The following is a 17147-nucleotide window of genomic DNA, read 5'->3' as shown; positions in this document are numbered from 1 at the left end:
ATCAGCCAGCCAGAGACGGCTCACAGCGCATGTGCGCAGCGGGGCGGTCACGTTGCACAGCGCTGACCAATCAACACAGAGCTGCCCTAACACAGATTTGTAAGATGGCGACCGCCGAACCGGTGAGCACTTTCTCTGAAAAAAAAACCCCAAAAATATATAAAAACATTTCGGGAGGGCTTGTCGTTTTAATTACAGTGCGAGGGCACACCTTAAAGTTTTATTGACATGTTTCAGTATTAGTCCTCAAATTGAAATTGAGTGTTGTTACATTAACACGGGTTGTTGTGAGTTGTGTAAAGTTTGTCTTGAAGCGTGAAAAGAGCTTGTGAGTGGAGACCTCCTAAGTTTAAAGCTGACGTTATGGCTAACCGACGTGCCGTTACCATACCAAGCTCCACTCCGAAATTAACCAATTTTTACGTAGCTTGCTTCTCCGTAAAACAAAAATATTTAACAAACGACAATTTAACATTCGTATACTTGTTATAGACTATTAGTAAATTCGGCATGTAGAATAATCCACCAAATACAAACATTATTTTAGTAGCGAAGGTTTCAGCTGTCAAAATGAGTTGACGCTACTCTCTGTCGACCTCTAAGTTAAGATGCAACGTTAACTATTTTAGTCACTAGGTAATTCAGCTAATTAGTGTAACTTGGTGTTAAAACAGCCATAGAGGCGTTTGTAAACGTGTATAGTTGTCTCATGACGTACTGTTTACTGTATGAAATGACTCCATATTTCTGTTGAAAGGTTTTAAGGCATGACCTTATCGCTAACTTTGTTATTAAAAGAGCAAATGTGGGGGAAAAATGTGCGCGGTGTTGCAATCATTTTGGGAATAAATTCGGCCCAGGCTAACTATGAAGTTAACTTTAATGTTACAACACTAGCGAGTCACGTTAGTGTTAGCAGCGGAGCGAGCTACATCCCAGTGAAATGTGTACCAGATGTTCATATCGGGTTTCGTTAGTGAGTTTTTAATGATCATTTAATTTGATTGAATCCATTTCTAAATTCAGTGTGAGATTGTTGTTGTTTTTGAAAGTCGTGTTCTGTCTTAAGTTTTGGATAGTATTTAATTGTAACATTACCACCAACTAGCTGTTGCTCATGTAATTTAACAACTGTACAGATAGGCTAATGTCATGTAACCGTTACAGGCAGGCCCAGATTAACACAGTGTGGTGTAGGGTGACCATATTTGAAGGGCCCCTACTCCCACTCTAGAGGTGAAAAATGAAGTTTACCATGAGTGTGTAAAGACTGTAGATTTGCATGTATTTAATGCTGAAGTGACTGGTCTGTGTGAGGAATACATGCAAAACCATTAGACTATGTCTATAAAAGATCATTACACACATATACCAAATATGGCAAACCTAGTAATGACAGTGGCAAGCAACCACTTCAACAGCTGAAAGATCACAGGGCACCAGGTGAAGTGATGTCAGGGTATAAGGAATAGCACACTGAGATAATATATTGAAATGAGTAGGCTATCATGGTGACAGTAACAGAAATTAAAGTGATGAAAACAGAATCTACAGATGACAATGCTCAGAAGCGGCAGATCTAACATTTCCAAATGCTTGATTTTCCTTTTGGTCTTTGTCAAACAGACAATAAAATAGTTAACTAATCTCAAGAATATGAAAGGTTTACTTATTCCACACAGGAGGCTGGGTTAGTAAAATGGTGTAGGGCTGTTATTACTGAAATAAACAGCGTCTCCCTCTCTCTTTCAGCTGCTCTCTACACCTCCATGGTGCTGAAAGATGAACAGCTGTGGCTACATTTCAACTGTTATCTTATTCTTATTATTTAGATTCTTATTGATAAGAATAATGATAAATAAAAGCAAAATCAAGTGACTTATACCATCTGTTATTTCTGACCATGAATGAAGCAATAAATGGTTAATCCAGCCCAGGTTACACAGCAATATTTCCATTAAACCTACACTTGAAAATACGATCACACCTCTACCCAACAGTTTTTTGCTTTTTTAGGAAACCAACCCAAGTCCACCTCAGCCTGATGAAGATGGAGCTGAGGAGACTGGACAGGAGATTGTGAGCCCAGAGGCCTACATCAAACACCCCCTCCAGAACAAGTAAGGGCCTGTTCTTCTCTTCACGCTCGCAATTTAAAATGTATATAAGGCAGAGAGTGTCTATCTGATAAAGGCGATCTTCAGAGCGCACACATATTTGATCTGACATTTGAATTAATCAGAATGGCGTAGCAGGTACAGTGTCAAGAAGGTCATCGTCTGCAGCAGCACAGTGACATTCACTTGGCATCAATGAATCACTTGAATCGCAGAAATTACGGCACTGCATACTAGTTTTGTGAGCAAGTGGAAAAACATGAAGGTTTACTGCGTGTTAACACCGGTTATATCAGCAACTTTTTTTTTTACACCAAAAGGTAAAATAGAAAGTTTTCATCTTTCACTTTTATTTAAAAAAAAAAAACAATATTGTTGCCTTTACATAACTGATGGATGATTGATGTCACATACTGGGACGCACAGCCATGAAAAAGGGTGACACACATAACCAAGCCAATTAACAAACTGTTTATTGAAAAAGAGAGAGAAGAGAGGAACCTAAAGTAACAATGGTGTGTGTGTAATCAGTAAGATCAGCAGTGAATGTGAGTGCATCAGTGGGGAAGTGTGTAGATGCAGCAACACAAACCAAACGCCAACCAAAAAATCAAATGGTGTGTCACAGAATGAGAGCACACAGCAACTGAACTCCAAAAGTGGTTTTAAAGGAGCACTGGCACACGGGGCCCTGGTGCAGCCAGTGTTGCTGATGACACTCCGTCACGCCCACCTCCAGCACCCGCAGAAACAGCAGGTAACAGACAGAGAGGGAGGAGAAGGTCGTCACAGATGAATAGAGTTTATGCTGTTATTTCTATCATCTCTGTTTTATATCATTGTAAATGATATAGCTTTAGGTTCTGGACTGACGATCAGATAAAACTTGACATTTGAAGATGTCAGCTTTTGCTCTTTTCACTATTACTTAAAGGATAGGTTACCAAAAAAAAGTCTGTCTTAAAAAACAGCAGTCAGGTACAGATATGAACAGTGAAAGAGGTTTTCCTCGCTGTTATCATTCCTCTTGCTCGTACTGACTATTAGAAGATCTCCTTCAAATGTGCTTTCAGTGGAAGTGATTGGGACCAAAAACCACAGTTATTTAGTGCAAAACTGCATATTAAAGTAGATGTGACACTTAAATGAGGCTTCAGCAGTCTGAGTTAGGCATATCAAGAGGATACCTGACACATTTACAGTCTTTTTAGCATCAAATTCCCTCTTTGTGTTTCCTTTTTGAGCTGTGGTGGAAGTATAGTAACAAAAAGAGGGACTTGGCACTAAAAAGACTGTGAAATTGAAAGATATCTACTTGATTTGACTCATTTGGATGGCTGAAGCGTCATATTAACTTCAGGCCAAGTTTTTGCACATAAGCAAGACTGTGGATTTTGTCCTCTATCACTTATATTGTACATACATCATAAGGGTGTCTGATAATGGTCAGTATGAACAGGAGGAATGATTGTGTGAAAAAAAAACTGTGAACACGTCCTTTGACATTTCAACAAATTAATCAATAATGAAAATAGTCATTATGTTTCAAGCTTAGTCTAATTTTCTGTTTTTAATTTAAGTCACAGTTATGTAAAATCCAGCTTTATTCAGCATTTTAATGTAATAGACTTTGGTCAGTAGTAATGTATGAATAGCTTCGGCTTGCCTGTTGAATTGTCTGGGTTTTAATTAATAAAAGTTGGATCAGAATGTAATTAAAATAAATCCTAGTTATTTTCTAAAAGTTTTACTCATAGAAGGCAGAAGAGAAAATTGGCATACACTGGTCGTGTCTACACATGACATTCACATACACCAGTATATAATCAGCCACTGGCTGTGCTGGGCAGCTCCCACATGGAAGTATGTGGAGCTATATCAATGTGAAGTGAGGTGAAATATATGCATCAGCAGCTTCAAAGAGGAGATTGGTGACTTTTATATCTCACTATTGTTTGATCTCTCAGCATCGCTGAGAACACGAGCCTTCCTCTATACAACTGAACACACTCATACAGAAGGGAAAGAGAGACATGAATTGACCATTCACCAAAAAAAATACAATGACTGCAGTGTTCAAGGAGGAAGAGGAGCAATTCACAAAACTGTCTGTGTACTCACACGATAAAAACTAAATGTCAAAACAAACTAAGTAGATGGGGAAAGTGTTCACTTACTAGATAGATTATGATTTTTTATTTGATCATATTTGTCAAAATATCAACACTAGTAAAACTGTGAGAAAATAAATGTGATTACATTTTGGTAATTTCTCTAATTCTAGGCTCGCACAAAAGCAAAATGTAATGATATAAATAGTGTTAATAATGTGTAACGTTAATGACATTGTGCCTATAGTTGTAGGTTAGCAGTGTGATCTATGGCTCTGTCCTGTCTGTGTGTTTTATGTTCTTTAGTATTGAAGTGGATTGCGTCTCACAGTTCAAACAGTTGTCGGCTGGATTGGAGATTTTTTATTTCCCCACAGAAACACCGTGATTGTTTGTGATGGTCTGCTGACCTGTCCGGAGTGTGTCACTGCATCCTGCTCTGTCCATACTCACATAGCTTCCAGCTCCATGACAGTGCTGAATACAGATAGGCGTTGAATGAATATTTAATATATATTTAAATTCCACAAAGATGTTTATATCCAAAAGGGTCAAATAGAAAAGGCAAACTCAACAGAAAGCCAGTCGGATAAAAGAAAAGTTGTAACTTAAACATTTCTTAAGTTTTCTTTTAGGACAGGTGTGAGATTTGAAACACCTTGACAGTCAGGTGTAACATAAGTTAAAAATATTCTCACAAAATTAGTGAAACGCCTTTATTGTTTATCATTTGTTTGGATAAATTAGTGTCAGACATGATTTTCTATCCTTTTTTTTTTTTTTTTTTTTTTTTGACCCACATATTTGTGTGCCGGGTCATGGGGTGCATGAGTATCCCAGCATTCATTGGAAGGTGAAGAAGCATCCTACAGAGGTCCATCAAAGGCAGATCAACATTCAAATGTTTTACTAGACAAGCTAACAACGATTACACAAATTTGCCATAAAGATTTTAATCAATAAAGACTTAAAATTGTCATACATGCTTATCAGCAGTGATGGGAATAACAGCATTATAAATAAACAGCGTTACTTTTACCAGTAACAAGTAATCAAATTAACTACAGTTTCCTCCGTTACAACATCGTTACCGTTACTGCAAAAAACAATGCGCCGTTACTTCTTCCTCTCTCTTTTATTGCTTTTTGAGGAATAAAATTCAATCGCAGCACATCTGCTACATGTACAACTTTATTATTTACTTCTTTTTAGTACATTTCTTAAGCATAATTTAATTTTGAACCAGTTGTTGTTGATTGGGGCAGCCAAGTAATATGACATATTTGAACAATTTTTAAAAAAGTAACGTAATAGTTACTTTTCCTGGTAATTAATTACTTTGACATTTATGTAACTCAGGTACTAATTCAGTTACCTTTTGAGAGAAGTAATGAGTAACTATAATTAATGTTAATTAATAATGTTACTGTTATGCATACACAGACCAACTGAAGGGAAGGTGAGTTTATATCAGACGGCATATTCGGCCCTTTTTCTGGCATTTATTTGACTGTGTTCTCATTTAAAAACAGCACCTACACCCACTGACAGACTAGCTGCTTCATAATTAGTTAAACAGTCACATTTTCCTTTATTATTCCTCAACCTAAAGAGCTTAAGGCAGTGGCTGAGCCATAAGAGGATTCAGCAACGAACAAGCATGACATAGCGTCACAATTAATTGGACCACAAGAGCAACAGCATGATTTACACAACAGTTTGCATCGGCAGCATCCAGGTGCATCTATACGTGCCCCCCCGCTCCCCCCTTTGCTCGGAAAGCTCAGTGGCTTTCGGTTACTTTTGTTTACCTTGTGTTTAATTAGGGGTTTTGTTACATTTATGCAAATTATTCCTTTTTCTGCTTTTCACCCCGACAGATGGTCTCTCTGGTTCTTCAAGAATGACAAGAGCAAAACATGGCAGGCCAACCTGCGACTCATCTCCAAATTTGACACGGTTGAAGATTTCTGGGCGTAAGAAGAAATAAATCTGTCTTCTTCTTTTTTTGTTTTCCTTAACCTCCGTGGAGGGACTGTAGCAGTAAAATCATACAAGTGTATACTGGAATACTGTGAGATCAACCTGTTTTGTTAATGCTGTGCTCTCTTTATTATAGCCTCTACAACCATATCCAGTTGTCAAGCAACCTCATGTCAGGCTGCGATTACTCTCTTTTCAAGGTACGTTTGATTTATTTACCATTTATGTAAATGTACAGAGAGAGGTAGTTAAACTCACGGTTTTGATACTGATTCATGTCAGTATCCTATTTGGTGCTGAGGTCTTTTTTAAAATATTTTACACACCATATTACTGTACTGTTTTTTAACACTATGTACAAGAACAGTGTTTTCTTTCTCACACAATAACTCATAAAGGAACCATGTAAAAGACTATGAACATTATTCCTTAAAAGTGAAAGATCTCATTAACACTGTTTGACATGAGATCTGACAGAAATATGTAACATTATACATAGCCAATGTGAGGATTAGCATGCTTTCTCTGTTTGATGTCATTGTCAACAGAATATCTTTGAGTTTTGCACTGTTGGTTGGACAAAATAACCTGAACAAGGGCTTTCCACCTTTCCCCACAATTAATTGATAAATCAAAAATAAGGTCTGCAGATTAAACAATAATAAAAATTAGTAAAAACATTAGTTGCACCCGTATAGAAACCCAAACATCAGATAATGTAAACTAAATGAATGCCTCGTGGCAACCAATGTCATTTACACCTTGAATACAGGGAGAAAAAGTCATCCTTTGGTCTCAAAATAGTGTCCAAAATTGTATTTACAACTGAGGAAAAAGGCATCAAATTAAAATTTGAATGTTTTATCAGCAGCTTATCAAAAAAGAAAAACGCAAATCCTGTGGTCACACTATGAGCGACAAAGCTACATTGTCACTGAGTCGCTGCTGAACCCAAACACCAAGGATGAGTTTAAATTAAAATTTTTAGACAGAACGGAACAGCAAGTTGAAATGGTGTAAAAAAAACTATACATAATTACATATATATAATTGGTTGCCACTTCACCGTGTCATTTAGCACTACAAGTGTCGGCAAGTACAATATTGGATTGAATCATTGATGCAAAAGTCAAAACAAAAGATAAACAAGGACAGATGGCTGCGAGAATTTTTCTCTGCCTACTTCCAACTGCACTTGCTTCATAGCTCATCAGCAAAGGAGCTCATTTCACCAGACGTGATGATAGAAAATAGGTAGCGTGGGTGGAAGTTTAGTAAGTTGTATAGCAGGGGGCAGCTAGCAGCCACTAATTACACTGCGTTTGAAATGAGGCAGTAATCAAATGTGACTGAAGCCTCTGATTATTGCACTTTTATTGAAATCATTAGCTGGATCATCTCTGTCAAAGGCTAACCAGCCCTATTTTTAATTATATCTGTGTAATGACTTCATGAGCGCCTTTTTTCACATTTTACTCGTTAGGAATTTTGGAAAATGCAATATTTTAACAAACACTGCAATAAAAATCTGAATTCTGAGGCAGAGTGTAAACAGATAGGAAAAAAATATGTTTACCAAATATTTAATCATCCCTTGATACTTGTTGAGTTTTTGGTACCTGTTTAGCATTCCAGCTGCAACTCCTAATCAGATTTCAAGACTTTTTTTTGCCGGGATTATTGAAGAGCCAGAAAAGATGCATTTCTTACAGGCAAATATTAAAATCATGCAGAAACCTGATTTATTTTAAGAAGCTGTTTTGAAGTTTTGCTGCGATGGTTTAGGATGTGTGTATTGACAATTTTGAACCACGGCTGCAGGACGGCATCGAACCCATGTGGGAGGATGAGAGGAACAAGCGTGGCGGACGCTGGCTGATCACGCTCAACAAGCAGCAGAGGAGATCAGACCTGGACCGCTTCTGGCTGGAAACTGTAGGTTTGGCTGCGGCCTGCGGTGCTTTGTATCCTACTCAAACAAAGTGACACCATTAATCATATCTCGAGCCTCTTCCCAAAGGAGTACGCTTATTACCTGCTGGCATCCATAATTAGTTCTACCACTCTATCATTACATTTATCACGCTGTACAAAGGGGTGATTACATCCTATCATATCTTTTTGAAAACTCAACTGAACTGCAGAGTGATCAGATGGTCTTTAATGTTCTTTTTAAGACACAAAGGTTTTATCATGAGAAAATCTGCTATGTTACTGACTGTATGCAGAGCGGATGATGAGGGTTCAAAACACAGTCAAATGAGAGAAATTAAAAATGGGATTGCTTGGAGCTAAGTCTGCAGATCACGCAGAGTTGTGGTGTACTCTCCTGCTGCTCTAAAGGTCACTGACAGTGATACACAGACATTTAGCAAGCTATGACTTGCCAGTGAGCAAACAGCACTTACTGTGCTGTCAATACTGTAGCCATTGACCTCTCGGGAATGGAGTGACATTCACTTTGAATTATACGTTCAGATGGAAAGAAAACATTTTTTTAATGGCCACAGACAGTCCTTGAGCTCCGATACCAGGTTGTCATGAAGGATGAAAGGTGGTGATGCTCAGACCTGAACCAGGACCAACAAATTACAGTCCTGCATAGGCACTGGCTGAGAACTTGGATATTACAGTCAAAGATCCGCTCATAAAACGTCTCACCAGGAGAGTGTTGAAAACACAAACTCATCACATGGTGGTGAATCCTCTTAGCACCCTATAGGTCAGAAAGCTTTAAAGTAAGAAAAACATGATTTATTCTGACAGAGACGTGTCTCCAGAGTCTTGAACCACCTATCCTTCCTTCCAGCAATACCAGTGAATAAAACATCATCTTATTTATACTCCTTCAGGCCATCAGTGGCCACATCGAGTGCTCAAAGGACCCCTCCAACATCTTTGATTTTTTCATGGTTTTTACAGTATATGCTGACAGAAAAGAGTCCAGATTCTTATCAGAGTCAATTATTTTACAGCAGCCTGATGTTTGCATCCAATGAGTTAGTGTTTTCAACATTATTCCCAGTTAACAGTATAATTTCATTGTGAGGTCCATACAGGGCCATGCTATGTAGGATATAGTCCTTGGTCCTGATCAACCAAATCTTTGTATTTGTTCTGTCAGACCAAATCATGCATATAGCTTTTAATTTCTTGTCTCATCTAATTGATTTGATTTGATCATTTCTATCTAATCTACTGTTTGGTAAAATAACATTTAGGTCATCATGTAAACACTAAAAAGTTCTGGTGGGAATGTCAGAGGTGACAGATCTGATCTTATTTTGGCTTATTAGCATATTTGGATTATTAGTCAATGTTCTTTGTAACTACAGAAAGTTAATATTTTACTTCCATTTATCTTAAAGTTAATACATTCATTTTAAGCAATAGCAGCACACAGGTCTTCTACTCAAATAAATAATCGCATCTAGAGCTGTAATGATTAGTTAGTTAATCAATTAGTCGCCAACTATTAGATTAATTAACTATTCTGATTATTGATTCATCGTTTGGAGTCTTTTTTTTTTTTTTTTGGAAGATTCTCAGATTCCTGCTTCTCAAATAAAATATTTTCTGGTTCATTCAGTTTTCTGATGGTAAACAGATTTTTTTTTAGTTGTGGAGAGTTGGTCAGGACAAAGAAGACATTTTATTGAGCAAACAATTAATTGATTAATCAAGTAAATGATTGACAAATTGAGCAAAAATGAAAAATAATCAATAGTTTAATAGTTTTTGTTCTTCTCCATCACCACTCCAGCTCCTGTGCTTAGTCGGAGAGGCCTTTGACGACTACAGTGACGAAGTCTGCGGCGCCGTGGTCAACATCCGCACAAAAGGAGACAAAATAGCCGTCTGGACATCAGACTACGAGAACCGGGAAGCTGTAACACACATAGGGTGCGGCAGTCCTTCAGTGTTGTCTTGAGTATATGTGTTCGTAATGACGTCCCTGCATCCTCTTATGATGTCATTTTCCCCTGTCAATAGGAAAGTTTACAAGGAGCGTTTGGGCCTTCCCTTGAAGATGACCATCGGCTACCAATCTCACGCAGACACAGCTACCAAAAGCGGTTCAACCACCAAGAACAAATTTGTCGTTTGAGAAATGCCCCTATGTGCCTCTTTCATCCTCTTGTCTTATATGTTGTTGGTGCGTATGTTTACTTTGCTGCAAAGACACTGCGGAACGCATTCTGGAAGAAAAACCTAATCCAAGACTACATGCCAAATGTTTCCATAACCTACCCAGGACTTGAACTACAGGGAAAACCCCACGAAAAACACTAACAATGAGAGGTATTAATAGTGGTTGATATTTAGAGTGTTCATACTCTACTAAAGAAATTTGTGTTAATTTCTTTTCTTTTTTTTTTCTTTTTTAATGGCAAGCAATCCTGAAATGCAAAAACAATGTATATTTCCCATTTTCTACAGCATCATTTGTTTGCTGTAATCCTTAATGACATTAAACCCTTTAATTTATTATATTAATTTGCCTGCATATATATTAGATTGCTAGGCCTTTATTTTATGCTTCTTTTTTTTGCCTTGAACTGTTGCACGTAATCAGCCTTTTTAAAGTATTTCATGACTCATATTAATTTGAGTGTTAATATAATTAAAACATTGGTTTTGCAATTATTAGCTGTTAAATTGTGGATTTTTCTTGTTTTGTAACTTGTATTTAGTACATTCCTTGATTTAAGTGGTTATTACTGACTTGCAGTAGTACTGTATTTTAGGATATCAATTTAGTAGTGACCTGACTTTAATCTGCCATGAATTGGAAGGCAAAAAAGCGGAGGATGACCGTAAATCCAGGCTGTTACTCACCTCATTTAAAAATATTTATAGTACACCATCTAATCATTTTCTGCCAGTGGTCGACATTCCAACCGTGTAAAATAAAATACTAAAGGAGACATGATTAATCTCAGGCCAAGTCCACCTCTCAGTTTCCAAGCAGCTTAGGATTTACTATTAGCCCTAGCTGGTGTGAAAGTGCCAAATTCAAAACCCATCCACCACCCCAAACCCCTTCCTGAGATTCCTTAAAATGTCAGAACAGAAAGAACTTTGAAAGAAAAGGTTACTTTGGGCAACATGGCTTTCCTTCTCAGTTCATTGCCACCAGGGCAGCTTTAAAAATGTCACTTCAACATGACAAATGTCATCACAGTCTCAAGGATTGGCGTTCTTTAAGCCAGCTGGTGAAGCATCTACAATGAGATCCTTCTTGACCTGATGAAGCATGAAGTGACTGTAGAAGTTTCATTAGGTCCTTGCTCAAGATGCAACACAGTTGCACAGTTGCACAGTGGTAGCAAGCTTCAAAGGCCAGATGATCTCATGTAGGATCCTCTTCAAGAACACACCTTGGTACATTAACACAAATGAACCAAACATCAGCGGAGGTGCCTTCAAATAATCAGAAATAATAATCACTCAGCTCATGAAACTACACAGATCATTTAACTGGTTTAACAGTTGCTTAAGCTGTAATTACAAGCGGCAATGCACCCATTTTGCAAATTAACTCAACAATTACAACAATGAACTTACTGTATTAATACCTGTATAAACAAATACTGCTTACACAATATAGTGATCAAAGGAAAAAATCAAATAACCAGCACCAGTGTTACAAAAACTGGATATATCAAGAGTTAAAAGAAGATCACTCAGTGTTACATGTGACATAAACAAAAGCAAAATGCTTCATGAAAGAACAAAACTACATTAGGTCCACTTATTCACTTATTTTAGGCAAGTTCTGGTCCTAGAGGTGTTCACCATGATAAAATAAACGGAACATTTTCAATTTCATGATAATCTGCTCCAGAACTACCAAATAAAGGGACCTTGAGATGAGATTATTTACTGTTTTTTTCATAGTGAAGACTGAAGTATCAAACTCATCAATAACACTTCCTCACAACAGTCTTTGGAATTAAAGACATACAGCTGGGTAATCTGGAAGCTCAGTTCTTGTAATGTCGGCAGGACTGTCAACATCTATACATATTATTAAAGCCTTTTACCCAGTCCACAGTTTAAATGTCTCAGGTCTGTCTATACAAGTCCGTAACTCAACTACATCCCCTTTTTGTGATTGGTATGAATGGGGAATGAATAACAATAGATTAATCTTTTAATTTTACATTTACACTACTAATGAAATACAAAAAATACAATATATTCTACATTATATTATTTGTAAAGTTATTATCATACAAATGTAACTATTTTACTATATGATAAATAAATGCTAATTTCTCTGCATCCTGCATTCATTGAAAACTGCCCATCAACATCATATTTCCAATTAGCGTGTTGTTAAAGTAAACGTCCCAGTCTGTGTAGACAGGTAAACACAAGGCCACTGACATGGTCACTTTATTAAATGGGGTTACAGACTAACCTTGGCAGTAATGAATGCAATCAATGTGGTAAATTGAATTGAGCACAGTTTCTCAGTCTCCAGTCGGCCCCGGTAACCGCAGGGCTTCCTTGTTTTCCAGTCAGAGGCACTTATCAAAATCCCAAACCCTCCCAAGACCACACAACAGGTCAAAGCAATCCAACAGAGGAACATAATCCAGCATGGGAAATACATAATGGAGGCTCAAATCAGAATGCACTTCAAAAAGAAAAATACTGCTAAAGCAATCTGTTTCACAGCCTTAACACTGATCTTTTATTAGAAATGTGAAATAGCACACAACAGTAAACAGCCAAGCATAAAATATTATTACTGTGCTGTATTTATCCAGGACTGCACTAGGACTATTCCTGTTGATTTTGTGGCAGGCAGGTTTTTAACAGGTAATCATTTCACTGCTGTCCATCACTTAACACTCGGAAGGAGCTGCAACCCCACGGCCAGTAGGCAGTACAGGAATGGATTTGTTTACAGCCCTAAGTCTACACCCTGCAGGCTTTCATCTTAAAAGGCAGTGATTTAGAATTCACTGTTGTCTGGACTGCACTGCGGTCGTGTCTGTCTTCCCAGGATATTTCCTATCTTGGGCTTTGATGATGGCAGCTCACAATTCAGAGGGAAAGAAATTAACTTAGCCAGCAACATAAGGTGAAAAATGTATTATGTTTGTGCAGAGGTGAGGAGGGAATCTCACACAATAAAAGTATAAAACATCAAAAACTTTAGTATGTGTGAATATGACTATAAAGGTTCACGCACTGACTTTCAGCGGTGGGTGAACAGTAATTCATAGGAATGGTGCTCACCAGGAGTTCAATATCAAAGATGTGTGTGTTATATATGGTATATGTTGCCTGCAGCTATAATTAGGACATTATATTGTGTAATATCCTTACAAGTAAAGGATCTAAGCCACAGCCATTTGTGGAGCTTAATGCTTTATCAGCTTACCATTACGTAGATAGCTGATCAATTTCCCCAGGGTCCATCTTGATGATCATTTCTCTCCCGAGATGTAAGGATCAATGGCAGGATTTGTTAACCCAGATTAAAAGAATGAAGGGTAATCAGAGAGACGGTATAACCTGCTCTTTGATCTTAAGCGTAAATACTTGGATTACATCTAAAGCCTGGACATATACACTTAACATATATATAGAAGGACCCTCGAGACGCCATCAGGACATAAACACAGAGCACAATCATGCAGTGCAAAGCAGTCCATTGCACACATTGTGGGGTTTTTTGGTATTGATCCAACCTCCCTGTACACCTGTCTGAGCTAGTAAACTCCTGACAGCCAACTAAGAAGAAACAGCATATTATCCCACTGTTTCACATAGCTGCCTCCCAGAGCAGTGTAGGATTGATTTTAACATTTTATTGATTACTTTGGACTACCACCTAGTTATTTCTCTTGACTTTCAACTGCCTGTGAGATCCAAGGGGCGGCATAAGAATTTCTGGTCCCTGAAGCAACTTTCCAACTTTGTGTCCTGCTTTAAGACTGACTCTGAACAGTTGAAAGGGGATAAAAAGTGAGTTCTGAAAGCCTGAAATTTTAGTACCTGGCCCCCATATTCATTAAGGGCAGTTTCACATTTTTGAGAAATACACTTATTCGCTTTTTTTTGCCAAAAGTCAGATCAAAAAAATGATATAAACTCTCACAATTTCTGTTACATATGAAGCTACGGAGGTACATTTGCACAAAGACTGCAGGCTGGGAGAAATAGTCTCTATTCAAAAGGTTGAAAAAAAACCCAGTTTCTTAAGATCTCTAATTAACACCTATTTCATTTGTTTAATCTATTCAAAATCTATTATTCTTATTATTTTTAGGTGTCTGACAATTTCTTGGCCTGGCCTGCAGTCTTTGTGTTAAGCTAAGATAGCCATTTGTAGCTTTATATTACTGACTTGTAATTTTCTATATTTTTCTTATTGTCAATAAACCTCATGCTTAAAGTTAAACCTTCATCGTTGTCCAAAAAACTATTAAAACATGTCAGTGAGCTGCACTGTTGGACTTGTTACATGTTACTGTATATGGATATTGTAGTTTGTTAAGAAATGGCTCCAAAGACTGATGACAGCCCGTTTTCAGTAACCAGAGAGTTGTTTTGGCAGACATGATTGTGCAAGAATTTTGTTCCATTTACTGCTAGCTTGTTGTGCTATATAACAACCTACATTGCTACATTGTAAATTTCAAAAAACTTCAATATAAAGTCAAGCGGTTGCGGTTGTGTAGCACAAACTTCCTGCAGGTGTGCAGTTGTTTCTGCCTCACACTGAACTACTCTCCAGAGACTGAAAACGTGATAGCTTTTATTAGCCTATGGAGCCATTTCTCAACAAACTACTGTACCCATACTCTTTTTGGGCAAGGCAAGGCAAGGCAAGGCAAGGCAGTTTTATTTATATAGCGCATTTACATGCGTGCTTTACATAAAACAGAAAAACATGTAATTTGAGAAACATTAAAACATACAATTAACCCCCCATCCCCCCACCCCCACACTAATAATAAAAACAAAGTACAGTAAAATAGAAAGACATAAATAAAATGCTAGAATAGAGCATTAAATATAAGATTGCAGCATAAAATAATGATTAGCTTTAAAATCATTAAAAGGACATAGAGTGCAAATGAAAGATTAAAATGTAAAGTGCTTTAAAAGAGCTCAATCATAAGCACAGGAGAAGAGAAGTGTTTTTAACCTGGATTTATTCTATACCAGTGTAAGTGAGCCAGTGTAAAGACTTGAGAACTGGAGTAATGTGCTCTGATCTCTTTGTTCTGGTTCAAACTCGAGCTGCAGCGTTCTGAATGAGCTGCAGCTGTTTAATGCTTTTTTGTGGGAGTCCAGTCAGAAGACCGTTACAGTAGTCGAGTCTACTTGAGATGAAAGCATGAATCAACTTCTCCTGGTCTGTTTGAGACATAAAACCCTTCACTCTGGATATGTTCTTAAGCTGATAGAAGGCTGTTTTGGTGATTGATTTGATGTGACTGCTGAAAGTGAAATCTGAGTCTATCAGCACGCCAAGGTTTCAGACTTGGTCCCTAGTTTTTAGAGAGAGTGACTCGAGATGTTTACTGACAGAAATCCTCTTCTCTTTATTGGTAAAAACAATGACCTCAGTTTTGTCCTGATTTAATTGAAGGACATTTTGGTTCATCCAATTAGTTACTTGCTCTAAACAGTGACACAATGACTGTATTGGACTGTAGTCATCTGGAGACAGTGCTAGGTATATCTGTGTGTCATCTGCATAACTGTGATAGTCTACATTAGAGTTCTGCAGAATTTGACCCGAGGGCAGCATGGGCAAAGGAACATGTGGTTTTAATAACTTTTGGAGAAAATAGAGAAATTCCCCAGCCATATCTTATAAACCACGAAAAAAACAGTGTTATCAATCTTTTCATTAACTCTCAGTAAGATGTCCCAAAGTATTGAACTATTCCCCCATTGTTAATTCCCTACTATCTGTTTTCCTTGATCATTTTGTAATGTTACGAATTTGACTTTTTCTCATTTACTCATTGATACAAACCACTTTGCCCTTTTCTTCTTTACTTTACTAATTGCCAAATTGACATTTAGTGTGTATTGTGTTAATTAGCACAGTGATTTGTTTCTTTAATACAGTGGTTCTCAATCCTGTCCAGTAGAGTGCTGCTGGTTATCTATCTTACTAGGTGGTCAATTGCTGTTAATTACATTCACCCAGCAACCTTCATTAGATGGCTGGAGTTACAACCAGCTGGGCTGAGAATCCAGGAAAAGCACTGCATTGAAAAGTGAGGACAAAAAAAACTGAAAAGTTTATTTTTCCTAGAACAAGTCAGTCAGTCAATGAGTTTGGGCACTTTTGAAACAATATAAAGATATTCAATCAATAGATTTTCTTGTTAATTTGAGCTGTGCATTCATCTAACTTTCAAAGGATGGTGAGGTCACAAGTGGCAGGGCTCACACAAACTGGAGATAATTAGTATAGCCTTTTGTGAAGTTTCATTGTGTTTGCACTGGCGGTTATGTATTAAATTGCCTGGTAATAATAGTCCCCTATGCACTCCCTGCGTCATTCATCTGTGACAAATGAGCTCAAGAGATTCAGCAGTCATTTAATTTGTTGTCTCGATTCATTGAGGTGAATGTTTTCCTACTATTTAATTTCATCACATTTGGTTATGCCACACCCAAAATCTACTGCAAATGTAACAAGCATAAGCATGGCTGTTCTCCCTGCTGTTGGTTAAATGACTGCAGTTTCAAAGCTGAGTTTCATTGTGAATGTGACTAAATAAAGTTTGCTTTGTTGTAACTGTAGTGATAGTTACAGTAGATGTAATGATTCTTTCACATTACACAAATACATAAACCAAGAATATGTACCAAGGAGTACCATCAGATATCCTCAGATTTTTTTGTCTAACCAAAGATTTAAAGCTGCATTAAGTTATTTTTTCTGGCC

At 37.4% G+C, this 17147-nt stretch overlaps 1 protein-coding gene across 1 annotated transcript; it reads left to right on the top strand.

Moving 5' to 3' along the window:
* Nucleotides 1–66: 66 nt before the first annotated feature.
* On the top strand, nucleotides 67–10858 carry eif4eb (eukaryotic translation initiation factor 4eb). Its single transcript, XM_053335322.1, has 7 exons — nucleotides 67–122; nucleotides 2017–2120; nucleotides 6109–6204; nucleotides 6348–6411; nucleotides 8033–8146; nucleotides 9975–10114; nucleotides 10205–10858. The coding sequence occupies exons 1-7, from the start codon at nucleotides 105–107 to the stop codon at nucleotides 10317–10319; spliced, it is 651 nt and encodes a 216-aa protein (XP_053191297.1). The 5' UTR covers nucleotides 67–104; the 3' UTR covers nucleotides 10320–10858.
* Nucleotides 10859–17147: the final 6289 nt, after the last annotated feature.

Source organism: Scomber japonicus, chromosome 16 (assembly GCF_027409825.1).
Source record: "Scomber japonicus isolate fScoJap1 chromosome 16, fScoJap1.pri, whole genome shotgun sequence".
Classification (NCBI taxonomy): Eukaryota; Metazoa; Chordata; class Actinopteri; order Scombriformes; family Scombridae; genus Scomber; species Scomber japonicus.
The sequence above is the reverse complement of the archived record's forward strand: the minus strand, read 5'-3'. Positions and strand labels throughout refer to the sequence as shown.

Bases quoted from the DNA above. Each gene is read 5' to 3' on its own strand.
- eif4eb (XM_053335322.1), top strand. The intron at 6,205-6,347 runs GTAAGAAGAAAT...TCTTTATTATAG, and splicing joins ACGGTTGAAGATTTCTGGGC to CCTCTACAACCATATCCAGT. The intron at 10,115-10,204 runs GTGCGGCAGTCC...CCCTGTCAATAG, and splicing joins GAAGCTGTAACACACATAGG to GAAAGTTTACAAGGAGCGTT.